Raw genomic sequence first — 16,599 nt, 5'->3', positions numbered from 1 at the left:
TCAGTTTTGAGACACACTTTATATTTATTGACTTTGAGAAAGCATTTGACCATATCAGCAGAAAAAGCTCTGGTCAATAATGAAGAAAACAAGCTTCCCGTAACACCTGGTAACAGTATGCTGTGCTTTATACAAAAACACCAAAGTAAGAATAGATACTGGCAAAGAGATGACACCTGAAATAGAGATAAACCAGGGAGTAAGGCAAGGCTGTAGTATGTCATCAACACTGTTCAACACCTACATCAACAACTGGGTCAGGGAATGGATGATGGGCAGGATATGTCAAGGTATAAGACTTGCACCATGTAAATTTCTAAATACAATGCTTTTTTGATGACAGTCAGGTAATCATGCAGGACAGTAAATACAAATTGCAAATAGTGGTACATAGATTAAACAATATAAGCCTAAATTAGAATCTAAAGATATCAACAACAAAAACATAAACAATGGCATTTTTATGAAAATACCCAATAAGTATATAACAACAAAACAGGTGTCTCATTTGCAGTATCTAGGATGTGACATAACTTTTGCAAAATAGAAAGATATAAATGAGAAAATTAACACCTATCAACAAATATGTGGCATGATAAAAAGAACATCAAAGGGTAAAACTGGAAATGTTGTAAAGTCATGGCATTACTCATAGTACTATATGGAGCAGAGAGTTGGATATTAAGATCAAAAGACCTAAGACAACTTGAAACATCAAATATGAAATTTCTTAGATCAGTGAAAGGCTGCACAAGAGAAGAAAATAAGAAATGAAGAAATAAGGAAGGGACCAGGGGTACAGGCATTAACTGGAAAAATAAACCAACAAAATCAGGATTGGAAAGGAAGCAGGATGTATTGCATATGTCACCTCAGAGAACCCTCAACAAACAGTGGACTACAATACTATTGGACAAAGGGGTGTGGGAAGGCAAGGAAGAGATGATGAGGCTGGAACAGGTCATAGGGCCTAATCATGGATTGGCAGAAGAAGAAGAGACTTGCGTTTGTTCTCTAGTAATTCCTGCTTAGCTATTTTGCCCTATCTGTAAATCTCATTTTATAGACATCTGTATTCACTTTCATCTGCTCTATTTCTTACATTTTTATATTTTCTCCTTTCATCTTTTGAATTCATTATCTCCTGTGATATCCAAGGATTTCCATTAGGCCTTATCTTTTTACCTATTTGATCCCATGACTGTGAATTTTGACCAAATAGAGGTATCAATTTCTGTCATTGTGAATATTGAAGCTAAATCTTCTGCACTAAATATTTGTCACTGAAGTTCAATTTTCTATTCAAGTGAGGCCTGTTATCTTTAGTAAATGATTACCTCATTTGGTAATGGCCAAAGTTTTGAGGGTTCACTTCTATTAATATCATTTATAGTAGTACAAATTGAAAAAAAAACTTGATTTAATTTGTATAAAACTGCCTTGTTTCTTCATGTCCTTCTAGTTGCAGATGAATAGTTTTCATATATCTAACTTTTTGTGAAGCTATTAGTCTGGAATAACTTGATCACTTCTATTTTTTTCTAATAAGCACATAACCATGTACAGTTCTATGCCTACGTTTCATCATCCTCTGTTCCATTATTGTACAGGTGAACAGTGAAGCAGCTTGCCGGCTTGCATGTGAAATAGAGAGTGAGTTTCTTTGTCGGTCATTTCTTTACCAAGGACCTCCAATTGGAAGTGCATACAATTGTCGCCTGTTTCATCTTGATCACAAAACGCTACCTGATGGACCAAGCACCTATTTAAAAGCTGAGCGTCCACTTATAGACAATGGAGAGCGCATTGGTTCATACTATGAAAATGCGTGTGAAAGTGAGTAAATGGAATAATTATTTAAGATTAGATCTGTTCCTACAAAATACATTACATTAATAATGTAATCCTTGCTTTTTTCAACAGAGTCAAGCAATCCATCACTGGAAACATTACCTGTTGTCTTTGATACTACAGAAGATCCTAGTGTGAACAATCAGAGTCGTACAGATATCAACTGTGATAAGACCGGCACCTGTTATGATGGTGAGGATAAAACTATACATTTTAAAATTCAGTGGAATAGTACTATGATGAAAATAAATGCAGAATGTATAGTTATTACCCATATATGTGACAAGCAAGTTTAATTCTTACATTGCTCTGATATTAATCACAATAAAATTTTGTGAACACATTAATAAATATCAAGAACTGTCACAAAATTCAAACAGTTTTGTAATGTCAGTATTATTATCTACTAGAAGATTCACCAAGAATAATAATTAAATATTAATTAACATTTTGTACATGATTCTCAAACTAGCAAACTAGTTGGGGTGTAATAGAGTTTATTTATCCTTTTCTCACTCTATTACAGCTGTAACTGACACTCATCCAGCTAGTAAGCTCACACCACAGGGAAGTGTATATTTGATACTACTGACATTTGTAACTGTTGTATGTTTGTTAAGAGATGCTGAGTCCAGTGCTTTTTACTTCCCTACTTCCTACTGTGCAGCTGTTGACCTGAAGTGAAACATATGACCTACTAGGTGTACTCTCATAACAGGCCACACATAGACATTGTCTTGTGGAACAATAGTTATATGTGGACAGTACTACTTTGTGTCTCATTCAGGATGTAATCCTAAAATATAAAGTACTATAAATTACAGATATAGTATTACAAACAGATACTGTCTGATATTTTTGTGTTTTATCTTACAAGTAATATTCTAATTCACATATCTGTTACACAGTTTCAGTTAACTGTAAAGATACCAGAATTGCTGTCCAGGTGCGTACAAACAAACCTTTCAATGGGCGCATATATGCACTTGGACGATCAGAAACTTGTAACATTGATGTTCAGAACAGCAACCTTTTCCGGTTGGATTTAACAATGAGTGGCCAAGACTGCAACACACAATCAGTTGTAAGTGCACTTTCTGATCACATTCATCTTAGCTGTTGCTTGATATTGAGAAAAGTGTTTGGATCTAGAATAAGTATATTTTAATGTAAACTTCCCAATTTGGAATATAGTTTAATTAATTATGGAAACTTAAGTCACAAATTATGTCTGAGAGATAATTGGCTCTGTTGTGATTTTAATAATGTTTAAGTTATGAAACCAGTTTGAAATTTCTTATAAACTTACATAGGATTAATATGCATCAATATAAGGTTGAAATATCTAATTGCAAATTGTCAACCAGCTTTTTTAAAAGTAGCAATTTTCCTCCTAATTTTATCATGTTAAATTTAGTGTAAGTTATCACAAAACCTTAAACTAAAAATTTACTTCACTCAGTCATGAAAAAGATACCATACATCAGACTTGTAGTTCATTTAATGTTCACAGCAGTCTTGGTGAACTCACACCTAAAATGTCCTCATTTAATGTGGTTTATAGCAGTTTAAGATAATCAGCTATGACTGATAGTTTCTAATAGCTGCTTCTATTTATTGATTTACAGAGTCACTCTTTCTATTTTTCTATGAATTGTTCTTCATGATGAGGCCAATGAAAGATGAAGAATGGCTGAATCTATTAATTAAAAATGACTCACAGGCAAAAACATGAACCTCCACAACAAGCACTTTTAGTTGTTTCTCCCATTGTTTTCAGTGAAATTTCAGTAAACCTGTCTCATCACCAAGTCTGCAGGAAATGAATTACAAGGAAGCTTCTTGAGACCAAATTTACAAAGGAAGAGAGATGGCCTTAAGCATCTTACCAGTGACAACGTAATTAGAGATGAAGTACAAAATGGTTCAAACGGCTCTGAGCACTATGGGACTTAACATCTGAGGTCATCAGTCCCCTAGAACTTAGAACTACTTCAACCAAACTAACCTAAGGACATCACACACATCCATGCCCGAGGCAGGATTCGAACCTGTGACCGTAGCAGTCGCGCAATTCCGGACTGAAGCACCAAGAACCGCTTGGCCACCGCGGCCAGCAGATGAAGTACAGTTTTAGAATAAACAAGGATGAGGAAGAAATTGGCCATGATTTCCCACATCCCTCCCTCTTCCCATCCTCCCCCCAAAGGAAGCAGCCCAGCATTCACTTTGATCAAAATTTAAGCAAACTATGCAAAGCTTAAAGCTTGATAACTACACAAGAATCTGAACAACACTCCTCCTGAACCAAGCTCTGTGCCATAACTGTTGCACCACCTTCCTTGGTGACAGGACTTACAGAATAACAATGTGCTTCATAAAAAAATTATGTACGTGTGTAGGAACATGAGAAAGTAATGATTATCTAGTCCAAAGTGGAATCGTTCAAGCTACTCTCTATCAAATAGAATAATTATACCATCTTAATAGTAAGCACTGTGTGGTATGAAATGTGCAGAAAATAAGAATGTAATGGTATGGACTATGTAGGGAGAAGTGGGGAGCTCAAAAATTCATTTAAAAGCTATCTTATTTAAATACCATGTAACAGTATCATAAAAGTATGCTATAATCTTATGGCATTTTTTGACATTGTGCATTATCAACTCCCCAACATACAACAATGCAAGTCAGCAGTATTCACATATACATATTTTGAGAACAATGCTCCGCAAAACTTCAATTGGAATAATTAACTAGTCATATTTTACATCCTACATATTCATTCTGGGCATGTAATACTTCGTTTTATGACCCACTATTTCAGTTACATATTTGCACAACCATATCTTTGAAAGCAAACCATCCATATAGCAAATGTTGCAATTAAGATTTATGGTGCAGCTATAAAATGTTTAAATAAGGTCTTTCAGTAACTCAGTGTATTGATGACATTAGATTCTTTAGATCTGTCAAAGATTAAATGGAAACAGATAGAAGGGTGACATTTAAATGGGGATTTAATGAACAGTATATAGGAAATCAGATATGACATGAAACAGAGGTGCGGCAACAGTAAGGGGTGAATTTGAGAAAGATAGAAAATACACATACAGATGGGAAGACGAAAATTTATAGGACTGAATATACATAGTTCAAGAATTGAAAATATGAATGGAATACTCTGCTGGAGTATCTGAGATGTCATAAAACAGCTGGTTTGAAAGATAAATCCCATATCAATATGATAATACTGGAGAGCTAAGAAATATTCATTGGCTCTTATTTGTAGTTGTTCAGCTGAGAGTAAATAGATGGCCATCACATGACAAGTAAAAAATATAAGATAGTAAAACATACTTAAAATTCACTAAATATGAGCAAAACACATTTGGAGAAGCAGGATATTAAAAAGAAAGGATGCTGTTAGAAGTGCCTCAAATGTATGAAGGATAATGAAAAAGTGATGAAAGGAAAAATCACATTGCAAGGATAAAACAAAAGGGAACAAAAGTAAAAAAATTGATAATTTTACAAAAAAATAATCTAAAATGCTAACAGAAGAAGTATCTTAAAATAAGACAAGAAAAAAGGAAATGATCACAACAACAATAGGGAAGGAAAAGGCTATGATAGATAATTGCAGACGGGTGACAGCAAATTAATATGAATGCTCAAGATAATGCATTTAGAAACATAGAATGAAAAATAAAAGAGCTAACAGAAAATTCTTGGATGAGGTTTCATAAACAAAAAATGGGGTAAACTTAAATTTTACGGTCTCTTCTTGAAATGTATTCATTTCATGGCCAATATTACCTGTAATGTAACATTGTTTTCAAATGCTGAACCCACTAAAATGTCATAAAATAGCGTTGATCAGAAATATATTTAAATGGCAGACCCATAGACCTCTTCTTTCTCTCCACTATCACCTTTCATAGTCAAATGTGATCATAAGATACAATCTTTCTGTGAGTAAGCATTAATATATTTTTAACTTCATATACTTTCAACCCTGTGGTCACAATTACTGCCAGAGAAAAATTCACTGTATATAAGCAGGATTAGACTTTATTATAGGCATAGACTTCACCCTTCCCTCTTCTGGCACCTATAATAACACCAAACACTTTAATTACCACCAGAAAATAAAAGGAATAAAGTTCATTATCTTTGGAAATGGGTAAATGACCCAGTAAAATTTTAACTCACCCAACTATTTCATTGTCTGAAAGATCTCATGCCAAATCTGTTAATTTATTATTTCTTACCCTATGATTTCCCTAAATGCCATAATGGTCCCTTCACCAAGGCTAGGCTACATTCAGTCCTCATTATCATTCAGCTGAGCTATTACCTCATCTATAACTTCAATATCAATGACACATTAAACATTATTTCTTTCTTATTGCTGAGCACCATATGTTTCTTGAAAAGAAAAATAGAGAACAATTTTAACTCAAACTGTTATAAGAACTTTTTGTTTAAGTCTTCCACACTTTTTGTCAGTAAGCAGCAGCACTAAAAAGTAAATGTAGATTTCTATAATCTTAGCCCTTGCCCCTAAGTTTTCTACTTTCACTCATCCCTAGGAGTCACTTCCTTTTTGTCATTATTTTCTGTACTTCCCTTCTTGCTACCAACTGCCACTGCATCCCTACTCTGGATTCTAGCATTCATTTATTTCACACCATAACCCTACAACATGTCCCACTATGTAATGCTGCTATCCAAAAATCAGTCCAGCAAGCCAACAGTAAGGCACCAAAAGACCCTCAGAATATTTTTCTCCACCTGAACACAAAACAACCTTTAAATAATAAGACTTAGCACATCACTTAAATGATCCTTTTACCAAACTTTGTCTCCAGCTACAGCAACTCTTCAACTAACAGTGTACGAGATGGTAACACCTATAATCATTAGCTCTGTCTTCTCTCTCTGTCATCTCTCCTCTCCCCTCCCCCCCCCCCCCCTTCCTCACTCCCACCACCACTTTAGCCATAATATCACATCTCTGAGTGAACCAAACTTCCCATTAGCATAATAGAAAACACTGACAGGCTCCACACTCAAGTTAATAGGAAAACAAAATGAGCTTTCTGCCAATACCTATGTAAATGAGTTATAACTCACAATACATTTTTCAGATACAAGATCAACTTATCAAAAGTATGCTATTGTCAAACAATAGATCCATTTTAGATTCCAGGCATCAAAAAGCCTACATTCTTGCAAGGAACTCTATTATGCCTGACACAGCAAGGCACACCTGAACCGTAAATCTCTAGTTCACATGAATCATGTCCATTTTCCACATTCAGTCTAGTTCTAGTTCTTGATACTAAATCTAGATAAAATAAATTTTGTTCAAAAGTGTGTTTTCTACAAGGCACATAAATAATTTATGAACAGCCTTCAAAGAAAAATGGGATAACAAATTAAAAGAATTAAAAACAATCTTTACCAATTAGTTTTCTTTTCTTCGATAGTCCATGTCATATTAAGTGAAACAGTGGTTTACATGAGTATTTCCTTTATTGGATCTTGCCATTGATGTGCCGTACACACCAATTTTAAGACATTACAAAAAAAAGCACACTACATGTTGTTGCATATACACATTTGCATATAAAAATTTTACCATTGATTAAAGAGTAAGTAGTAGATTCAGTCATGATAAAGATTTTTTATTAACAAATTTATTTTCAAAATTATTTATTTGTGACTTGTAGAGACCACACTTCAGATGCTTCATTTAAACACAAAGCATTTATTACATACATCGTTACACAAGCATCACTAATCTCATTAATTGTTGAATGAAGTTTCAATTCAGTAATGTAGTACCCAGTATAATTCTGCCTGTTCTTTTCAATTACGGTGTTCTTTATTGCCCTAAAACACTTTTATTAATAGAGACAGATGTCTTCTTATGTTAAAAATGGACAGATACATATTTTTTTGTTTTGTAATTTTTATTTTTTAGTGTTATACTACTGTTGTGTAAGAATGGCAGAAGCAATACACTCAATTTAATTCAATTCAATTTATTATCATCCATTTTATCATATACATGATATAGGAATTGTCATATAATATAGAAAGAAAGAGAGAGAGAGAGAGCATGATTTATATTTTTAACAATTAAGGGAAATAACATTTTGTTAGTTAAACTTTACATATTTTGTCTTCTTTTTACATGAAATATGAGAAAAAAAATTTACAAGGTTTATACAAAGAAAAATCCATTAATGAGAGTAACATTTTCTTAATTACACTTAAATATTTTTCTTAATTAAACTTCACGTATTTTGTCTTATATTTACATGCAAATTGGAAAAAAACGAAGTGCAAGCATTAAATAATATAAGCTCTGCTATTTTTTCTTTTACAGACAGGTGTCTATACTAACACTGTAGTTCTGCAACACCACAGTGTGGTCATGACAAAGGCTGATAAGATATACAAAGTGAAATGTACTTATGACATGTCTTCAAAGAATATAACATTTGGAATGATGCCAATCAGGTAATTTTTAATGACATAATATTTATTTTCTATAGTTAGTGCTCAAAAATGATTAATTATTGCAATTTTAGAATGCACTGTTGAATACACTTTTTGTGACTCAAAGACAACCTGAATTTGACAAAAATCAATACTCAAAACAAAAAATTAAGTACTGCTGTGTATTAAATACTGCAGTTCCTGAAGTAATAATTATTTCTGCCAGTTAATATTCAGGTTATTATTTTTAAGGAAAGACAACAAGCAGAAGTATTCACCTATGTCATAGCTGCTAGGAATATATTTTAAAGTATACTGGTATTGCAATGAAGAAACCTTTACATATGAAACACTCATAAGCATGATCAACATCATAAAATTACAATGGTGCAATGAATAAACATTGTAATCCAGATGCCATTTATGTCTCCTTCCAGCATTATGAACTGATGGTATCACTGTGTATGACTCGTGATGGCCTATAGGATGCAGTACCCCTCTCTTCCGCACACTGGACTTGCATTCGGGAGGATGACGGTTCAATCCCGCATCTGGTCATCCTGATTTAGGTTTTCCATGATTTCCCTAAATTGCTCCAGGCAAATGCCAGGATGGTTCCTTTCAAAGGGCATGGCCGAATTCCTTCCCCATTCTTCCCTAATCTGATGAGACCAATGACCATGCTGTTTGGTCTCCTCCCCCAAACAACCCAACCCCCCCTCCCTCTCTCCCCTTGAATTGTGTGGTGTCACTGGTGGACAGCCTCCTGTAGGGCATTTGCATCATTGAAAGTCCTTCTTCTTAAAGTTTTTTTCGTTTTTATTGAAGATATTGTTGCTACATTATGAGAACAGGGAATGAAATAAGACTAGGATTTAATACCCCATTGATGATAAGATCATAAGAAACAGGGCACAGAATTGATGATCTTAGCAAAAGAAATCAACCATGATCGTGTTCAAGGTATTGTCTTGGCATTGCACTGAGTTATTAATGGTAACCAGAAAAACACTAAATCAGGATGTTCAGATGTGAATTTTAACCTCACTCCTCCCAAATGTAAGTCCACTGGGCAACTCACTGCACCAGTTCACACATCAGGAAAATAAGAGAAGGGAAAGGGGGGTAGGGAAGGTCTATGTACCCATTTTCATCCAGTCTAGTTCCTGATTGCAGTAACATGTTGAGAAGACAGTACCCTACAACAGTAGTATTTTGCTTATGGATTCTGTGTCATAGATATCCTGCAAGAATTCAGTAAGTATTTCCATTCAGTCTCTCCTGCATCAGTCAATAGATGAGCAGAATTCATCTTGAATACTAAAATATTGATGGCAATGGATTTTCACATCTGAGGGCAGATGCAGATTTTCTTAGGTGACAACTTCTGGAAGTAAAGAAACTTAGAGTTTAACACCTAATCAACATTGAGAACATTAGAGACAGAGTAACATTTCAGTCTGAGAAGGAAATCGCTATAGATTGTTTAAGAACTCTTTGTACAATATCCTTGATGTGACTTTCTGTGATCCATTGGGAACTTAAATCATGATGTCTGAGTTGCAGTTATTCTTTCTGAACATGAGTCCAGTGTCTTATCTACTGTGACATGTTGCTTTGTAGAAGTCGCTAAAAAGTGGCCATATCTGAATCAAGAGTCATAACTAGCTGTCAGTTGAGAAAAAGGAGCCAGTGGACTGTTGCCATTAATTGCCAGCAATTATTTGTTGTATTTAATCTACTCACACTTTTGCTTATGTGCCTGTTTATGAGGTAGCACACTGCACACAAAACTCCTCCAATTTCATATTGTTTTCAATAACTGAATGTTAGCTGCTGCCCCCAAACTTTGTTAAATGTGTGTTTTGTATGAAGAGACTGGAAATAAAAATATACAGAAGTATTTCTGTCATGCCTCACCTACTAGGCTGTTAGGTCCTTGCTGATGCCCTCAGGGGCTCAGCATTCATTTGCTGGGTACAGGCTTGGTGAACCCACAGTTCCTGAGCTGCAGACTCAGTTGCCTCCAGAATTCACATTATTTGATGACAAATTATCTGTGATCTTGAGGGCACTGGAACAGATGAGATGTTCCATGCTTGCTAAATTCCCCATCCATTCCAACTCACTGAGTGCCTTTCAGTCTCTGAGAAGTTCGTACCCAGTTGATAATGTCGTCCAGGATATCCATAACACCCTTCTCCACATACAAAGGCTGGGGAAGGAGGTGACTTTCTGCTGGATGGCAGGGAACATAGGTATTGCGGGGAGCAAAAAGGTGGAAGTAGCAGCCAAGGAGACATGTCATGATCCTCAGTTAGTTCAGTGTGCCATCCCCCTGCATGCTATCATCTCACTGTTGAGGTACAAAGTCATGCATTGATGGAAATATGAATGGCTGAAAGTGACAGGCAATAGCTCTGTCTAGGGAAGTGCAAAATTTGGCAATAGTGTACCTCCTTCCAGCTACACAGATGAGACAAGGTTCTCGTTACTCATCTTTGCATAGGCCACAGCCCTATTGACTTATGGCTTCTTGCTCCAGTGAGAGGACCCTCCGATGTGTGGTGCTTGCACCACATTTTATTATAGTGAGTTTTATTTTCACACCAAATGACAGTGGCAGACTTTCTGAGAGGTCTGCCCTCTATTTTAAGTAACATTCAAATGAATGTTGTGAAAATTTAAAGGTTTTGTGATTTGTCCAACTTATTTCCTAAAACTTTAGGGTAATGTTCTTCATGTGTTAACAAGGTCACAGGAGACCCACTGTTTTTTGTAAGTGGTCAGCTAATCACACTTCCCTGTGCCTTACTCTTGTCTCCTCTGTCATTTTACTTCTTTTTAATCCCAGGTATATCACATTTCACCCTTTTTCCATTGTCTTAAGCCATGTGAGATAGAGTGATTGTGCAGATCAATGTGAGTGAGGTGCGCGCGCGCGCGCGCACACACACACACACACACACACACACACACACACACACACACACACACACACACACACTTTCTCTCTCTCTCTCTCTCTCTCTCTCTCTCTCTCTCTCCTTGCTCACTTGCCATCACATTTCGTCCTATTGTCAAAGTACTTGTACCATCTAAACACTGTTTTAAACTTTGGGTCAGTGTCTCTCCACATTTCTGTTAGCTGCTGGTGAATTTCACCTACACTATCATGTTCATTTCACTGAAACCATGCTGTCTAGAGTAGTCAATGATAAGTGCACTCCATTTATAGTCCACAAACCTTGTCAGTACTAAAAGACAACAACATATCAAATGGTCCTAATTGCAATGGGTGGTGCCAAATCATGTCATTCTCTACCACCTATGCATATTCCATCAAGTGTCATTAATTCATTCATACATCTGTTTATGTATCCCATTTTTAGGAAGAATCCCAAAGAACTTAGAATGAGTCAAAATATTAATTCCCATAGAGATACAGTTATTATAAACTGCTCTTGCAGAGTATGTTAACAACTACCATTGAAGACAGGATGCATATATTATTTGCCAAAACACACTGTACTCCATATTTAAAAAGCCTGAAAATCATTGGCTTACTTAATTAATTGAAATGTAGCTACTTTCAAAAAGGCTGCTCTTCTTATAATCATACTATTCACCCTATGTTCATATATTATCACATAGTTTAAATTTCTTTGAGTATAAAGAGTATTGTATTGTATTTATTGGTCCAGTAAATCTTACATGTACAGTACAGCACATCAGATATTGGACAGGTCAAAGTATATCTTACAATTAAAACACTTTAGAAACTAGAAAATTATGGTCACAAAATTTTACAGCACTTCATACACTGGGCAAGTCAATGTGTAAGTTATAATTAAACCACATTAGAAACTTGAAGTTTACAACTGAATACATGTATAAGCCAATATTAACAATTACAGTATTTGCATGATCCTCACTTAAGCTCTAAGGATTTTTGAGGAACTATTCTACACTATGAATTGATGTGTACACTAGAGAATTACATTCACAGAATTTTACTTCATATGCTGGGCAAGTCGGTATACAACTTATACTTGAACCCATTAGAAACTTGAGAATTACATCTGAATGTATTTATAGGCCAATATTAATGGTTACAGTATTTGCATAATCACCACTTAGACTCTCGAGGATTTTGGAGGAACTCTTCCACACTATAAAAGCAATGTGTCAACAGATATTCTTTTAATGCTGCTTTAAAATTTTTTACATCAGTCTTTACTTTAATTACTCTTGGCAATTTATTGTAGATAATTTTTCCATGGTGTAATGTTCCTTTTTGGCACAAACTGGTTTTTGTATGGAGTACATGAAAGTCAGTTTTCTGACTTGTATTATGATGATGAACATTTTCATTTTTGGGGAGGATACTAGGATTTGTTATTGTATATTTCTTTATAAACATTACACTTTCAAATAGGAAAATACATGGTAGGGGAAGAATCCCCATCCTTTTAAATAATGGTCTACATGGTTTGTTCCATTTTATTCCAGCAATGATTCTCACTATTCTTTTTTGCATCCTGAAGAGTCTTAGGCAGGATGGCGAGTTACCCCAAAAAGTGATCCCATATTTTAGGACAGAATGTATATTAGAATAGTAAACTGTCAATAGACAGTCCTTATGACAGCAGTTTTCTAGCACTCTCATTAAATAACACATGGTACTTAGCTTCTTTAATATGTTGTCAATGTGAGTTTCCCATCTAAGATTATCCTGTAGCCAGACCCCCAGAAATTTTGTATTAGACACACTTGCAATATCCGTGTCTGACATTTGAATTCTTATACCCTCTTCAATGTTTCTCTTGAAATTATGAAAATTTAATGCTACTGTTTTACTTTTATTTATTATTAGTTTGTTTTGGTTGGACCAGTTTACAACATTTGTTAATGCCTCAGACAGTCTTGTCTGTAGTATCTCTGCAGTCTTCCCGCTGACTAATATGCTTTTGTAGGATAACAGTTATGCACTGTATGATCGCATTTTACAATGCGAGATTTGTTAATAAGGAACCAAATATTATAACAATTTACAGGTTGCAACATCCATATGGAAACTATATTAGATCTTGTGTTACCGTCAATGTATTTTACTGGTAGTTTGTTTAAAGATAATCTCTTATTATTATCTACGAATAACTGTAAAATCAAATGAATTTACATACATGGGTAAGAAAACTTCTGAAAACTTTTTGGATTATAAATATTGCATAATATTCTTATTGCTTCATATCATATTAAGTACTTCATTAAGCACAGAAATGTTGCCCTAAAAGATTATTCTATAAGACAGCATAGAATGAAAGCATTCAAAATATGCTAGAATTCCTGTCTGGAGGATAAGACTGCAAGATGCGGATAAGAGCTAAACAGGATGAACTGAGCTTTTTATCTATGTATTGGTTCCATCTTAATTTTGAATGAATCATTTATGCTTGAAATCTTTCTCCCTATTATCTGCCATTATTAAACATGCAATAATTAAACAAAAATATTTTTCATCTATTTTGCTTGATGTTTTTAGTTCACCAAAACTGCAAGACATTAATTACACCACATTCTTAGTTGGAAATGAACATCTCACTGTAACATAGATTGTTGTAAATTTAATGTTAGTACAGTAGTTATCTACTGTTCTTAATTTAAAATCATGTTAAATAATCTTCAGCTTTTTACTGTATTAAGTCAGACACTTTTCTTCACATTCTTGGTTTATTTGATGATTCCAGAGAACATTTAAAAATCCAAATAACTGACACTGAGGCAAAATGAGATATACTGAGCCAAACTGGACTGTGTGGCCACAGCTGCAATCAGATTACTAAATTTTTATTAATGAATACATTTCTTTCTTTGTTGAAAACATAATTACTATAAATTTTATTATACTTGGACAGTTTTATGGGAGACTTCTTCATTGAATTATTTAATATTTTCAGCTGAAATTATTGACATCCCTTTACAAATATGAACTTCCTGATACAAGTACATGATTTTTTATTCATGTGAGTGATACATTCCTTTCACGTCCATATATATTCAGTAATAGTTCATCATATATATTTTTTTATCATCACTATTATTTTTATGTGAGAAATTGCAATTTTACATTGTTAAAACACTGAAGTGCACTTGCATATTTTTATCAGACATTATTACTTTTGCCAGTTATGATATTTCACTACAGACTGAAACAAAATCCCAAATTACTGACCAAAAGTGTTTACTGTGTGCTCAAAATTGTATGTTGATGCAAAAATCCTAAAATGACGAGGTATTGGACTGAGACATAAATATGTATTGGGTTCTACACTAATGCTGTGAATCACATACTACTTTATAATATTAATAATGGATGACAGTCTCATGAGAGGTGCAAAACCTTATAATTAAAAAAAAAAAAAAAATTATTGGAACAGATTCAGTTGCAATTAGTCACACTAGATAACTAGTTTCAATCACATTCAATGATCATCTGAGATCTGATTAGTCCCAAGTTGTGAAAGACAGATTTCTTTAAAAAGACAGCGAAAATATGTAAAATAAAAGGAACAGCACTGCATTACTCTTCTGACAATGTTCAGTTGTATCCATCATTTTACTCAAATGATTTTGTCTGTGCCTCACATATCATGCACTGCTCGACAGTGGATGCTGAAAGTCAGTGTTTGTTAAATTGACTGTTTCTTTGACTATGCTTATGAATTTCAGTCTTATGATTATTATGGATGAAGCAATGGAAAATCCAGGACGGAATAACAACAACATTATGACAAGGGTAGATTGCTACTCACCATATAAAGGAGACACAACAAAAAGACTACTATGCATTTGAGCTTTCAGCAAAAAGGCCTTCTTCTAAAGTAGAAAACACACACACACACACACACACACACACACACACACACACACACACACATATTCATACAAGCAGAACTCATACACACATGACCAGTGGCCAGAGACAGTGGTCATGTGTGTGTGTGAGCTGTGCTTGTGTGAATGTGTGTTCTTTCTGTTTTAGAAGTTCTTTTGGCCAAAAGCTCAAATGTACAGCAGTCTTCTTGTTGTGCCCATCTGCGACTCAATATCTCCTCTGTGTGGTGAGTAGCAATCAATCCTTTTCATAGTAGTGTGATTATTATGAATGTTAATTCTAAATATTATTATTATTATTATTATTATTATTACACATTTTTGCCTCCACGACAGTGGTCAACTTAATGTTACATGATTATTAATTTTTTCTTTGTTTCTTTCTTCTTTTCCTCTTCTGAAAACCACTTTGTTCTCTGGCTGTGTTCCTGTTTCCTTTGTTTTGTTTCTATTTTGCCTGTTTTCTTCCTGTCTTTTACTTCAAATTTTGTGTTTGTAATTTTGTTTCTGGATTTGTCTCTTTCATTTACCATTTCAGTACTGATCCCTGCTTGTTTCAGATCTTCTTCTATTTCTTGAAACGAATTGACTTTTTTCATTGGACTGTTTACTACATCAAAAATCCTCTTTTTGAGTCTGTTGTTGTTCATTCTATGCATGTGTCCACAGCATCTTAGTTTGCATTTCCTGATCATATCTGTGAGCCTGTCTGTGCATTGATATAATTCTTCGGTTGGTCTCTTCATCCATATACCATCCCAGTGTACTACTTCAGAAATGTTTCTGAGGATTTTACATTCAATTTTTTCTGTCTCTGTGATGCCTGATGCTACGGTTGTGGTCATTTCTGACCTGTAAAGTATTTCTAGTAGTACAACTGTATTGTAGTGCCCAGATTTGGCCTGTCTTGAAATATTTCTTTTATTGTAGTGTGTCTATGTCAGTTTGTACACTTTGTGAAGTTTTCCTGTTCTCTCTATGTTGGACACTTTGTCAGATTCTCTTAATTGTACATATTCCCCAAGATATTGGAATTTTCCCACTCTGATAGCCTTCCCGTACCACGTGAACATGGCTAGGTTACTATTGTTATTATTATTATTATTAATGTTGGTTTTAGACAATAAAATAACATATAGTCTGTAGGTCCTATGCGAATAAATAACTCACTAGTTTACCTTTTTTTTTTTTTTTTTTTTTTTTTTTTTTTTTTTTTTTTTTTTTTTTTTTTTTTTTAACCAACAGCCTATATCTGAGACCTATTAATTAGGTTTTAGTTATTTTAAGCTTAAATTTCTTATAATTCTGCCCAGCTTAAGTTTCTTATAATTCTGCCCA

At 34.4% G+C, this 16,599-nt stretch overlaps 1 protein-coding gene across 1 annotated transcript in view; it reads left to right on the top strand.

Annotated features, from left to right (window-relative positions):
* LOC124721659 overlaps window positions 1-16,599 on the top strand; it is a 131,548-nt gene that overhangs the window by 111,015 nt on the left and 3,934 nt on the right. The window contains exons 8-11 of the mRNA XM_047246727.1: window positions 1,611-1,836; window positions 1,924-2,043; window positions 2,760-2,935; window positions 8,252-8,385. Coding sequence (XP_047102683.1) covers window positions 1,611-1,836; window positions 1,924-2,043; window positions 2,760-2,935; window positions 8,252-8,385 — 656 coding nt within the window. The remainder of the gene's footprint in view (window positions 1-1,610; window positions 1,837-1,923; window positions 2,044-2,759; window positions 2,936-8,251; window positions 8,386-16,599) is intronic.

Source organism: Schistocerca piceifrons, chromosome X (genome assembly GCF_021461385.2).
Source record: "Schistocerca piceifrons isolate TAMUIC-IGC-003096 chromosome X, iqSchPice1.1, whole genome shotgun sequence".
NCBI classification, from domain to species: domain Eukaryota; kingdom Metazoa; phylum Arthropoda; class Insecta; order Orthoptera; family Acrididae; genus Schistocerca; species Schistocerca piceifrons.
The sequence above is the reverse complement of the archived record's forward strand: the minus strand, read 5'-3'. Positions and strand labels throughout refer to the sequence as shown.